At 50.1% G+C, this 13,981-nt stretch overlaps 1 protein-coding gene across 1 annotated transcript in view; it reads right to left on the bottom strand.

Annotated features, from left to right (window-relative positions):
* Positions 1 to 10,812: 10,812 nt before the first annotated feature.
* CIPC (CLOCK-interacting pacemaker) overlaps positions 10,813 to 13,981 on the bottom strand; it is a 16,602-nt gene continuing 13,433 nt past the window's right edge. The window contains exon 5 of the mRNA XM_010844411.1: positions 10,813 to 13,976. Within this exon, the coding sequence (XP_010842713.1) occupies positions 13,418 to 13,976 (559 nt within the window). The 3' untranslated portion in view covers positions 10,813 to 13,417. The remainder of the gene's footprint in view (positions 13,977 to 13,981) is intronic.

The following is a 13,981-nucleotide window of genomic DNA, read 5'->3' as shown; positions in this document are numbered from 1 at the left end:
CCTCCCAGGCAGTGTTGTGGCGCCTGCAGGAGGGGACGAAGCGCTGCCAGGAGGCTGAGCTCAGCATCTCTCACACCCACCCCTGGGGACCAGAGCAGGGGAGGCACCAGAGACTCTGAGACGGCCTGGGCTCCGAGGAGAAAGCAGTGCATGCGTCAAAGCTCACCTACAACATACGGGGAGAGAGAAGCCTCCGCAGGGCCCGGAGGACAGCCCGAAGCGAGAGCACGTGGTAACGTCCTCCCCGCGGAAGGCAGCGGATGGCCCATGGCGCAGCAGACGGAGCCGGGCGCTGACCTGGAACCCTGAGCCGACAGAGCTGAGAGCCGGGGCTGGAGGCTTCCAGAAGGGAGCAGTCCTGTGTACGGGATCCTTTCCAGAGTCTCTGTCCCCAAATGCCCCTTTCTGGCCCTGTCGTAATGCCTGAAATCCCCACCACCAATATCTCCTTAAAAAAAATAGCACTGCCCTCATCACCACCAAATTCCTCCTTTCAAATTCTGGGATTGGCTTGAGCTGCTTTTCTTTCCTGTCTCATAGTGAGCTGAGAGTTGGGCCAGACATGGCCTGAATGGGGGATTTTCTCTTATTTTTTTGGCTGTCTTGTATCTTAGTTGCAGCATTTGGGATCCAGTTCCCCAACCAGGGATCAAACCTGGGCTCCCTGCATTGGGAGCAGAGTCTTAGCCACTGGACCACCAGGGAAATCCCTGAATGGGGGCTTTTAGATAGAGAGGAAGAGGGAGTGGCATCCAAGACGTGGTGCTCTGAGGGGAAGGGGGACCCTGCATAAGCAGAAGTCAGGGTGGGGGGCTCACATATCCCCTATCCAGTAAGTGGCATCTTGGAAAGATCACCACACTGAGTCCAGAGTACCCAGGAGTTCTGATGCTGAGTCCCTGTGTGACCCCGGGCAACTCACTGTCATGATTGGACATTGGACTCTTTTTTTAAAATAGTTAAATATGCAATGTTTAAAACTGAAACCTAGACAGCATATTAAAAAGCAGAGACATTACTTTGCCAACAAAGGTCCGTCTAATCAAAGCTATGGTTTTTCCAGTGGTCATGTATGGATGTGAGAGTTGGACTGTACAGAAAGCTAAGGGCTGAAGAATTGATGCTTTTGAACTGTGGTGTTGGAGAAGACTCTTGAGTCCCTTGGATGGTAAGGAGATCCAGCCAGTCCATCCTAAAGGAAATCAGTCCTGAATATTCATTGGAAGGACTGATGCTGAAGCTGAAACTCCAATACTTTGGCCACCTGATGCGAAGAACTGACTCATTTGAAAAGACCCTGATGCTGGGAAAGATTGAGGGCAGGAGGAGAAGGGGACGACAGAGGATGAGATGGCTGGATGGAATCACCAACTCAATGAACGTGAGTCTGAGTGAACTCTGGGAGTTGGTGATGGACAGGGAGGCCTGGTGTACAGCAGTCCATGGGGTCGCAAAAAGTCGGATACAACTGAGCAACTGAACTGAATGCAGTGCTTATTACTGTAATTCACAGTGTTTCAGGTATATAGCAAAGTGATTCAGTTGTATGTATATTTATTTATATGATTCAGTTGTGTGCATATATATATATATTCTTTTTCAGATTCTTTCCCATTATAGGTTTTTACAAGATACTGATCCCTGTGCTATACAGTAGGTCATTGTTTATTTTACATATGGCAGTGCATATCTGTTCATCCCAAATTCCTAATTGATCCCTCTCTCTTCCTTTCCACTTCAGTAATGATTAGTTTGTTTTCTATGTCTGTGAGTCTACTTCTGTTTTATAAATTAGCTCATTTGTACCATTTTTTTAATCCACATTTAAGTGATATCATATGACATCTCTTTCTCTGACTTATTTCACTTAGTATGATCGTCTCTGTCGCATCCGTGTTGCTGTAAATGGCACCATTTCATTCCTTCCGATGGTTGAGCACTACTCCGTGTAGATGTATATCATATCTTCTTTATTCATTCATCTGTCAATGTACATTTAGATCGTTTCCATGTCTTGGCTATTGTGAAACAGTGCTGTTATGAACACTGCGGTACATGTGTGTTTTTTAATTAGAATTTTTGCCTTTTCCAGGTATGTGCTTAGGAGTGGAATTGCTGGATTGTGGGGTAACTCTATAGTTTTTAAAGGGACTTCCCTCCCGTTTTCCATACCTGCTGCACCAATTTACATTCCCACCAACAGGGCTGGAGGGCTCCCTTTCTCCACACCCTCTCTGGACTTAGACTTATCAAGAACTGGACATTCTCAGCCCTCAGTGGGACACTTGGTCTGAATGACCCCCCCAAAGGGGCAACACAGAGGGCAGCGGGAGGCTTCTGAATTGTGACCCCGAGAGGCTAAGCCTCAGGAGAGCTGACTTCTAGTCCAGATCATGTCCTAGATTCGCTGGGTGCCCTTCCACCAGACACTGGGCTCGGTCTGGCAAACTTCTGCCTAGCGTGATGTGCAGTGGGCAGTGGGGGAGAAGGCAGGAAGGGTGCTTAGGCAAAAAAAGCAGTGAAGAGTAAGCATGACTCCAGAACTGGAAAGACACAGGAGGTGAAACCACATATGAATTAGATTTTGACAGATTCCAAGCCAGCAGCGCCAGGAAAAGGGCTGTTGCTGCTTTTAACCAGGCTGGTAAGGGCTGCTCCCCAGGTCCAGGCGGAAAGGGCCCTGGGAGACCCGAGGAGGGAGCCGCCCAGGCGGCCAGTAGAGCCAGCAGCGAGGTCCATCCACCTGGGCACGCCTGGCAGTGGGGGCCAGGACTCCCTGGCAACGTGCTGGGTAATTAACGGAGAGAGGGGCAAGGGAGGGGAACGACTGCTAGCCGAAGAAAGGATTTAATTAGCAACGCTTTCAGGAGAGAAAATTAAATTACAGGAAACGGTGGTGTACTCCGAGGGAACACGAAACCCCTAAACCGATTGCTCAGACCCCTGCGTGGGCCAGGGTCGCAATTCCACAGCCCGGGCTCACCCCGTGGGTGCAGGACCGCGGGGGGCTGGGTGTTACCCTGGCTGGACTGCGCTTCCGCGTCGCGTATGGGCATCCCTGGGGCCCGCCAGGGCTCGCTGCCGTGACTCGGCTCGGCGGGAAGGGGGCGCCCGCGCCCCGCAGGCCACGGTGGCGCGCCGGAGAGGACCTGGGAGGCGATCCAAGCCTGGAGGGGCCGCATGGGGTGTCCTCTCCTCACCGGAGCCGCAAAGAGCTTCACGGGGCAAAGCGGCGGGATCGAGGCCCAGACTCACGCTGCCAATAGTGGTCTGACTCATCTCGTCTGAAAAGTGGGGAGAACCAGCCTGATCCGGAGAAATCGGGCCAGAGAGTGCGAGGACAAGGCGGCCTCCTCCACACCCTGGCCCTTCCCCCATGCATCACCTCCTGGGAGTTTTTGGCGTCCAAGATCTTCGACCTCACTCTCTTCCCTGCCCCTCTGCATCCACAGGAGCCTGGTGTCCCTCTACCCCGCCCCACTGCACCTCCCCCCACAACCTTGCAGTATTTTTTTTTTTCTTTCTTGTGACAACAGCAACCATCCTTGAGCTCAGGCTAGATCCAGGCCTTCAGGTGAGCACTCTGCCTAGGGAAGAAAATCACTGAATAATGACCACAGCCCAGATCAGCAGAAGAGGAAACTGGAGTTCAGAGAGGCCAAGGGTGTCACCCAGGAACACACAGCTGTCAAGCGATGATGTTGACATCATACCCCACTGGCCTCTGAGTACTTGATCTGCAGGGGAGCATCGTTTGATCCCCAGTCCCTGGTAACAGAGCTTCTCTCCTATTGGGCACTCAATAAGGATTTGTTGAACAAATGGTGGGTTATCTCCTTGTTTGTCGGAGAGGGTGTAACAGCACAGAGGCTGTGAGGCTGAACCGAGATGGCGTGTGTAAACACTTGGCTGTGTACCTGGACCGCTGGGAGCATCTCCTGGAAGCTGCTGCCAGTGCCTCTCCAACTTGACAGTGTGCAGGAATCACCTGGGAACCTGCTAAAAATGCAGATTTGCAAGCAGATGGGCCTATAATTCTTCTGCACTTCTAACAAGCTCCTGGAGATGGCCATGCCCTGGATCGCACTGCACCGTGCAGGGCTAGTCCCTCTCCTTGGCCCCAAGCCCAAGCCCACAAGGGGGAGCCGCTGCAGTAATTCCCAGTTTAGTGTGCATGTCCTCTGCTGCTGCTAAGTCGCTTCAGTCGTGTCCGACTCTGTGCGACCCCATAGACAGCAGCCCACCAGGCTCCCCCGTCCCTGGGATTCTCCAACACCGGAGTGAGTTGCCATTTCCTTCTCCAATGCATCAAAGTGAAAAGTGAAAGTGAAGGCGCTCAGTCGTGTCCGACCCTCAGCGACCTCATGGACTGCAGCCCACCAGGGTCCTCCGTCCATGGGATTTTCCAGGCCAAGAGTACTGGAGTGGGGTGCCATCGCCTTCTCTGGCATGTCCTCTAAGGAACCTTAATTACTGGCAGGGGTGGGAAGGGAGGTCCTACCTCCCAGAGAATCTGACAGAATTGGTGTGGCCTGGCCATCGGGATTTTAAGGCCTTCCACTATGGCTCAGACTGTAAAGAACCTGCCTGCAGTGCAGGAGACCCAGGTTCAATCTGAGTCGGGAAGATCCCCTGGAGCTGGGAATGGCTACTCACTCCAATATTCTTGCCTGGAGAATTTCATAGACAGAGGAGCCCAGTGGGCTACAACCCATGGGGTCACAAAGAGTTGGACACGACTGAGCGACTGACACTTTCACTATGCAGCCCAGGCTAGACCCGCTGCCCTGGCGGGGCGTGTGGCAGTAATGTGAGCAAGGGGGCCTGAAGTTCGCCCAGTACACGTGTGAGGACGGAATGTGCGGAGGCTGCAAGCTGAGTCACCAGCCAGGAGGCTGGGCCAGGTGTGAGATTACAGCGATCCTGGCTAGGGTGGGGCCTGCAATCAATACCGATTCCTCAATAGCTCCCCACCCCTTGGTGAACCGCCCTAAAGAGGGGTGAGGCTGAGGACTGGGGAGCGTGCTTGCCAAGTACTCTGCGAGGTATGTGCTAAGGAGGGGAATCTGTTTTCAGGGCAGCAGAGTGTGGAAGTCTGGCAGGGAGCTGGGCTGCTTACAGCCTCTTTGGGTCTATGTGACAGGCTGTGACCCTGGACACAGGCCAGTCCAGCTGGCCCATCCTCGCCCCTTCAACTGCCTGCTTCACCTGCAGTAACGATTGTACATTTAGTTCCTTGAGCCCCCCTTCCCCCCCGCCAACTCTACACCTTACGGCACAGTAGCCTTTTGTTACGGCACAGTAATCTAACAAACTTGGAAGTGAGGCCCAGGGAGGTTGTGTAACTTGCCAGAATCATGCAGAAACCCAGGTCCAGGTCCAAAGTCGTATTTCCCTCTCACCATGATGCCTCTACTCAGGCTCTGTGTGCGCGTGCAGCTCTTCAGTCATGTCCGACTCTGTAACCCCATGAATTGCAGCACACCAGGCTCCTCCGTCCATGGGATTATCCCAGCTGGAATACTGGAGTGGGGTGCCATTTCCTCTTCCGGGGGAACTTCCCAACTCAGGGATTGAACCCTCGTCTCCTTCATGCGGATTTTTTACCCCTGGGTTACCTGGGAAGCCCCTGTCTCTTTCCTTTGGCTAAAATGCTGGTCCCAGCAGCTGATGCTGGGAAAGATTGAAGGCCGGAGGAGAAGGGGATGACAGAGGATGAGATGGCTGGATGGCATCACCGACTCGATGGATGTGAGTTTGAGCAAGCTCCGGGAGTTGGTGATGGACAGGGAGGCCTGGCGTGCTGCAGTCCAAGGGGTCGCAAAGAGTCAGACGCAATCGAGCGCCTGAACTGAACTTCCTTGCAGCTTATCCAAACTCCACCCGACGCCAAGGCTGAGCTCAAATCTCAGCTCACCTTGCATTCCTTTTGAAGCCTTGGAGAGCTCCTGCAACTCTGGTCTGTAGCTGACCTGGGCACGTCACACCACCTTGCCCTGCTGCTCTCTCTGTGAGTCACGTCTCCTGACTCAGCTGTGAGGGTTCCAAGGTCAGGGCCACGTGGGCCCTGGGCCTCAGGAAGCGTTTGGTGCTGCCAGGACTGGGCCTTGGGTGAGGCAAGAAGGTGCCTACAGTGCAAAATTTAAGCAGGTGTTCAGGCCTGGGGTCGTGTGAATGCTTCTGCTGGCACCAGCTGGGGGGAGGCTGAGGAAAGCGGACGCAGGTGCTGTTGTGGGTGAGCCCTAAGGTCTGAAGGTGCCACCAAACAGGATAATCCGCTTTCTAGAACTCTCTCCTAGTGTACTGGATGTTGGGAGTGAAACTTATCAACTCATATACTGTGCCTCTATCAACAGTTCTATTCTCAATTAGCAGTTTAACATGAAGGACTCTTGCCCTAATCAAAGGATGCTAAAGCCAAAGATTATCAAAACATTAATCTTTGAAACAAAAGTAGGAGTGGGCCATATCACCTTGCCCAGGCTCACACGCCCAACTCTGGGTGTGTAAGACCTGGTGAGACACAAACCATCAAAGGAGTGATTGACTGAGGGTCTCTTCTACCCTCCCACTCCAACAGAAGCAGAGAGAATGGGATTCTCCAGGCAAGAATACTGGAGTGGATTGCCATGCCCTTCTCCAGCAGCACTTTCTTCCCTTGATTAAAAAAAATCAGTGTGAGAGACATTTACGCCCGGGTATAAGCTCTCCCACATTTCTCAGTGCCCTGCCGTTAATGGGGCCAGGAGGCCAGTCCTGCCACTGCACAACGGGCAACCCTGGTAACTGAGCCGTCAGGGGCTTCAGAGTGTGACTGAGCCTGGAGAACACCTCAAGAACACAAGCAGCACAAAATTCCAAATACATCCGTACTAGACAGACAAGCATCGGCTTGAGGCTTTAAAAAAACGTCTTTGAAGTTACCCTGGCCCACCTGGCCTCACTGACATCAATGACCATCAGTGAAAGCACCGCGTCTGACCCAGGCCTGGGGCTGCCTTGTCCGCTATGGGTATCCTGGGCTGTTGGCTTGGGTGGTCCACCGCCCTTCCTCTGTGTGTCTTGCTTAAGTGAACCCTCAGTTGCGTTTACCGAGCAGCCCAGTGACAGGTGAGCAGCCCCGAAGCCTTGCTGGAGAACAGAGGAGTCAGAATGACTCATGCTCTGTGGGGACCACCTGACCTCCAGAACCAGGCTTTCCTGCATTTGTCGAACAGGACGCAGGGCCTACGGAAGGTGCAGTGTATTTGTGGGTGTCTTTCGGCTTCTTCTCTTCCCCTGACTCTGGGGTGACATGAGTTTGTTATCAGGGCTGAGCAGAGATGGCAATTTCAGCTCAGCTCTCTGGAGTGGTATTAGGGTTTTCCTATCAGCAGGCAGGAACACATCTGGGGTTTCTGGCCAGGACTCGGGAGCTGCCATGCTATCGGCTCCGGACGAAGGATGGGCTCCAGGCCAAGCGCTCCCATCTGCCCAGGCAGCAGCCCAAGGTTTGTGGGTGCCTCTGGAGAACAGAGGCCCTGGCCCACCTCTGTTACACAAACATTTACCAGAACTAGCGAGCAGTCTTCCAGGGCCCCTGCAATGCCTGAGATGAAGCGAGGTTTTAGGAAAAGTAAAAGCAGCTATTTTTACTCTTCTGCTCGCCAGCCACTCCGACGGCCTTGTCCCAAAACGCTCACCATCCGACCTGACTCACACGGGCTGGCCTCGGGGTCCTACTTCAGTTTTCATTCCCTTTCATCTCCTAAGAGCTTCCACCTACTCCCTGTGTTACTCTGCAGGCTTTTCTTTCTTTCTCGTCTCCTCCAGATGCTGTAAATTTGAGGCAGGACCCACACAGGCTGTTCTTTCAAGCAATTCTCTCATGTCTTGCATAACCATCCTTCAGAAAGAGATGGGAGTGCCACGTGTTGTAAGAATGGAGGAGGAATTCTGAGAGGAAAAAGCCAAAGTGCTCACAGGAGTCCAGGGATCCACAAAGCACCTCCTTCCAGGAAACCAGTTAAGAGGCTGGGTTGAGACTTGCTCTCTTCCCATTAGCTGTCAATGAGATTTTGGTAGAAGACGGTGTTAATTATTCCAAGCAAAGGACAGCCCTTCAGGGGTGGAATGCCATCATGTGAATTCCACTGCTGGGCTTCTGTGCACAGAAGCTACCTTGCTCTGTGGAGCAACTGAAAAAACACTTCAGAGACATCTTTTTTTTTTGTACTTCACCATAATCTCAGCATGTCGAGTGGACCGAATGTCTCCTCTTCTAATGAAGGAAACAGATAAAGCTGCTTCCTGCTACCTCTTTCTCTCCAGCTACTCTGCTCGTTCTGTGTCACCCAGGCAGACCTCATCTCGTCTCTAACACCCCTCCCGGTGGGGATGAAAGGTGACACCCAGAGCCTGGGTCCAAAATAAAGTCCTGACAAAGTACCACCATATCTGCACAGTCTATGACTATTTACCATTAAAATAACTGTAAATCAACCTAAGAGGCTCCTTATAAAACATGCAGCAATATACTGTCTCAAAAGAGGCTTCCTAGCACGATGCACAGAGCAGAGTACCACACAGGTTCAGGGGAGGCAAAGGGAGTGGGCCAGAAGAAGTGTTAAAGGCTGTTGGTAGAGAAATCCAGAACAAAATAAAAGAACACTGACATACTCTCTAAAACGTAAAATCCCATTAAATGTCCTTCATTTCAGAGGAAATAGCTATTTGCAGCTGACTGACTAGGAAAGGACACAATTTGATTTCAGTTCAGTCATTCTATCGTGTCCGACTCTGCAACCCCATGAACTGCAGCACGCCAGGCCTCCCTGTCCATCACCAACTCCCAGAGTTCACTCAAACTCACGTCCATTGAGTCGGTGATACCATCCAACCATCTCATCCTTTGTCTTCCCCTTCTCCTCCCACCTCCAATCTTTCCCAGCATCAGGGTCTTTTTAAATGAGTCTGTTCTTCGCCCCATTATTCTCCTTTGGGGGTAATATTTCTTCATTTGAGAGCAGTCTTTTATATGCGAATGAGTGAGTCCATGTGAGCTCCAACCAGGTAATCAAAATCAAAGCAGCCTGGCAAAACGCTTCTCCCAGCCACATATAATAAGTTTAGAATCTGACAGAATGCTTTAAAATCAACTAAGCACTAGGAACCTGCTTTGTGGGCACCCCAGGGTTTTCTTTAAAATTTAACAGATTACAGGCGGTCTCTGACTTAGGGTTTTCCGGCTCTACAATGGTGCAAAAGAGATGGGCCTTCTGTAGAGACCCTACTTGGAATTTTGATCTCTTCTCTGGCCGAGTGACGTGCGGTACAATCCTATGTCCTCATGGTGGGCAGCTCCCGGTCAGCCATGCCATCGCGAGGGTCAACAACAGATACACTCACCACCATTCTCAAGACAGCTGTTCTGTTCTCACTTTCAGTGCAACAAACAACAAACTACGTGAGCTATCCCAAAAATGCACGATACACCTAACCTTTGTTAGCCCCTATGGTGGCTCAGATGGTATAGAATCTGCCTGCAATGCCTGTGTGAGATGAGCTCGCCCAGCCGCAGGCTGATGTGTGTGTTCTGAGCACGTTTAAGGGAGGCTGGGCTAAGCTATGATGGTTCGGTATTTAGGTGGATCACATGCATTTTTGACTTAGGGTATTTTCAACTTATGATGGGTTTATCAGGATGGAACCCCACAGTAAACTGAGGAAGAGCTGTTATTGTCAGATAACATACCATCAGGCTCGCTGTAATACAGCCAGAGATCTTACACGTGGTTACAGCTGGGAAGCACCCCAGAGAGGACAACTTCCGACGCTCCATTATTCCACTGAGAGGAGGGATGCCTATCCAAAGTCAGCCGGCCAATGAGGGACAGATGGGAGAGGTGCATGCAGGGCTCTGGACCCCACCGCACCAGGCCACGCTCTGCAGTGATGCCCCAAGGGACGTGGATGAAGCAGACATGCTTGCAACAGGCTAGTGTCTCCACACGCAGGAATCACGCCAAAGGGCCAGGAGCAACGGTGAGAGTGACCCAGCTCTCCCGAGCCTCTCAGGATCCACTCTGGGCTCCCATGTCTCTGGTCTCCATCTCTTATGGGAGGCTGGTTCTCTGTTTCATGAGGGGCCACTTCCAGCCATATTTTGAAAAGTTGCTTAAAAAATTGTGTAGGATAGGAATAATGCTGTAAGAATTAAGACTATGACAATCCTTCAGGACTTTAAATGAGGATAAGTTTCTTATTTTCCAGTGACTTAAAAAAATCCCAGGAGGGGTGTCCTGACTGGCCTCAGGACAGGGAAGACTCAACAGATTTCCCCACTGAGATTCAGTAGGTGAATTTTGAGGAGGAGCAGAGCCTCAGGAATCAACTCAGAGAAGCATGAACGAAAAGGCATGGAGAGGCACTCATTAAGGACCTCCCTGTAGTAGAAAGATCTCTACTTAATGTGGCTTTAGTTTATCCCAGTAGACAACTACAGTGGTTTTGTCATTTAAAAATTCCTTCTGTGAAAGTATCATATCAGATGGAAGAAACCATTGGACTGTATTCTCTTTTCTCCTCCCAACCTACCCAATATAAACCCTCCATGGCTCTAGAGAATAATGTCAAACCACCCATTTATCTTAAGAGTGCCTGCATCGCCTTTAAGTTCACACTGGTGGGAGTCTGAACAGTGAATTTCCACAAGTTCAATGTCTAATCTCAATATCCCCAAATACCTTGAGAATATGTGTATGAAACCTTTATCAATCAAACATTTACTCTTGATTTCAGTGTTTTAAGCAGTTATAAATCCCAAAGGCCAAATAGTTTTCAAGTAAGTGACTTTTATTTTTCTCTAACGTTTCACAGTCAATTTCTAAAAAACTTCATACTTCCTCAAAAGAATTCACATTTGGTAAAGAAACCTCTACCGTAAAGAATTCATAGCTGGAAAGACACTTCAATATATGCACGAGAGTTACTGTTCTGCCAAAGGAATCAAACTCAGACAATACCATAATCAATAAAAGCAAGGAGAGTGTAATAAATTACAAATGTCACCAAACTCCATTCCCATAACCAATTAAATCAGCAGCTTTTTCTAGATGTCTTTCAACACTGCCAACACCATCTTGCCAAAACTTAAGGGTTGGTGTGAGTTAAGAACGGCTCTCAGAAAACAACAGCTTTGCCGCAGAACTTCAGATGAGATCAGGTCACGCATCAGGAAGACCGTGACTACTTACAGCCGTGTGAGACCAACGCAGGTCCTTCCGTCAACTCTGAGGTTCCTCCACTTGTCTGTCTGGCTTCTGGCCCCACACGTCTGCTAGTCTCAGTGGATGTCTCTTTGGTGGACCAGCTTCTCTAGCTGGCTTCATCTGCTTACTCCTCCACTAGGGAAAGACACCCATGCCAATAGCCTAGAGGGACTCACGGCACCAAGTTACAAGATCAGAGAGGAGCCAGGGTGGGTGCTGCTTCCCCCTGCCCCTCAGCAGCGAGCACTGCTGATGGCTTTCGGCATCTTTGCCTGACAGGAGGGAAGTGCAAACCTTCATCTAGGAAGAAGAGTCCAAGACGCGTACGGCTCCACAGGGGAGTTTTCCGATGGCGTAAATTTGGTTCTCAGCAAGTGTGTTCAGATTTTTGACTCAGTAAGACTCATGCCTGATGCCCAGGCTGTTCTGAATGCACCTGTTTCTATGGCTTTGCTGCCAAACATATTCTGCCAAAAAGGAAGCTTCCTAGCATGGTGTGCAGAGCGGAGCTGCGGTAGCACCACACAGATGGAGGGGAGGCAAAGGGAATGGGCCAAGAGAAAAAATATTAAAAGCAGCTGAGCCTGCTTAAGGACCTATTTGCTCCGATTTCTGAAACTCTTCCGGAAAGCACATGGCAGGTACTAATTCTGTGTTGATCAGGAGAGTCTAAGAGAGTTTACCGGGTTGTTTATTTCTAAACTGTGTTTGAGAACAAAATGCAGGCAATTCAAAGCCTTGTAATTTTAAAACTATATGAGGAGTTATGACTACATAGTAAATATGAGCATTAGCTTCTGGCCTTGCAAGAACTTCAAGACGATTTTCCTTGCAGAAAAAATGAAGTTGGTCATACAGGATTTCTTAAGATTTTCAAGAGAATGAAATTTTTTAAATGGGAGGATAAGAAGTTGGCAGCTTTACAACCTAGAAATCTGGTTTACAATGAAGCCAGAAAAGTGTGTAAAACCTGCAAGTCCTCATAATACTCTTCTACTTCACAGAACCCACTATACCTCTGGCTTCACTGCCAAAATCCGACGCATAAAAGAAACACGGAAGACTGCTCCACATCACTGTGACATCAGACAAATGAAAACTCTGGACGTCGAAAGAAAATGGGTAACAAGAATGTTTTCCAATTTTTTGTAGACTTGTATGTCATAACCTTGCAATGATTTTAATTCAAAGTTAATCAAGCTTAATATTTTCTTTCTTCTTTTGTAAAAACAAGCAGGAAAAAAAAGTGGTAGCAGAGGGCTGACTTGGATTACACAATTGGAAACCATGAAGCTGTCTTTAAGATTTTAACATATAAAACAGGTTGCATTGTTTCAAAAGGGGAGAGGAAAAAAAGGCATAAATTACTAGAATCTTCCAGCTCCTAACCAAGAGATGCTAGCCATTTCTCCTTTCTTTAGACTGTATGAGTCAAAAATGCAATTCATCAACTGTAGCTCCAGATGGTCCTAAATCCATTCTATACTTTACAAATCTGAAGTATTTCGCCTACCAGTTTAAGAAAAATCTGGCTTATGATTAAAGTGTAAGAGTTAACAGTGCTACTCTTTCTCTTTGACTTTCAAGTTTAAAAAAACAAAGCTTTTAGTGATTAAGTGCTTGCATCCGAAGAGCAATCTGTGCCAAAACATTTCAGGTTTCTGACAAAGGGCACAGGGCCTTGTGGAAGGCAAGCACCCTCCTCTTATATTTTCGTCTGTGACTAAGACCTTCAAGGGAAGATCCATGAAGGGTTCCTCATGTCACCTGCTCCCTGACTTGACAGGTGCTGCTCTGTGCGCTCGTCTGCGTCACTGCACCCTCGATCAGGGCTGGTGAGTGGGGTGGCGGGAGGTGACAGCTAGCAGGGCCCTGCACAATCACCTCTCACATTTTGCCCCGTGAGCCATCAAACTGCCTGCAGGCTGAGGAAGAGGGACTCAAGGGCAGCCAAACCTGAGGTCCTCGCTGGAACAGAGACAAAGGTAAACTGCATAGACCACAGGTTAAGACAGCAGCCAGGGCCTGGCGTGTGGCTTCGTAAGTGAACCATTGAACAGTCTGAGTTTAAAAGGAAAAGATCTTATGTAAGCTTTGGGAAACAGGAGTAGTAACAGTAAAAGAGTTAAAAAGAAGCACTCAAGTAACAGGAGAATATGCCTTCGATGTTATATGTCTGGCTCCTCAGAGAATGCTTCTAGGTCACTGCCGGTATGACCTGACCCTGACGATAAAGATGCCTGCAGCCTGGCCCAGGCCTGAGGAGCCCTGCTCTTAGTGGCCTCTATGAACAGCCGGGTCTGCTCCTTGAGCTGGTCGAGTTCCACCTGAGTTGCCTGGTTCTGACGAATCAACTCCTTGGTTTTCAAAGTGATCTCCAGCAAACCAGATTTGTGCAGGACTACCAGGGTATTCTGAAAGCGCCTGTGCTTGCTCTGCCGCTGCTCTGGAAAGCTATCTGGGCTTCGGCAGAAGTGCTCGGCGGCCCACAGAGCGGAGCTGTAACTGGCCGCCGGCGGGGACAGTGGGGAGCTGCTCTCCACCCCGTGCAGGGTACTGTCAGACGCACAGACGGGGCTGGCGGGGGAGGCAAAGGTCAGGCTGGGAGCTTTAGCCACATGGCTGCTGGACACTGGCTGCAGAGTCTGTGGACTGCCACCTGCCACCAGGGAGGGCACGCCCTGCAGAGCCGAGTCCTCGGCAAGCTTGGTGCTGGGGGGCGCGGGGGTCGG

This window comes from Bison bison, unplaced genomic scaffold (genome assembly GCF_000754665.1).
Source record: "Bison bison bison isolate TAMUID 2011002044 unplaced genomic scaffold, Bison_UMD1.0 scf7180017864201, whole genome shotgun sequence".
Lineage (NCBI taxonomy): Eukaryota > Metazoa > Chordata > Mammalia > Artiodactyla > Bovidae > Bison > Bison bison.
The sequence above is the reverse complement of the archived record's forward strand: the minus strand, read 5'-3'. Positions and strand labels throughout refer to the sequence as shown.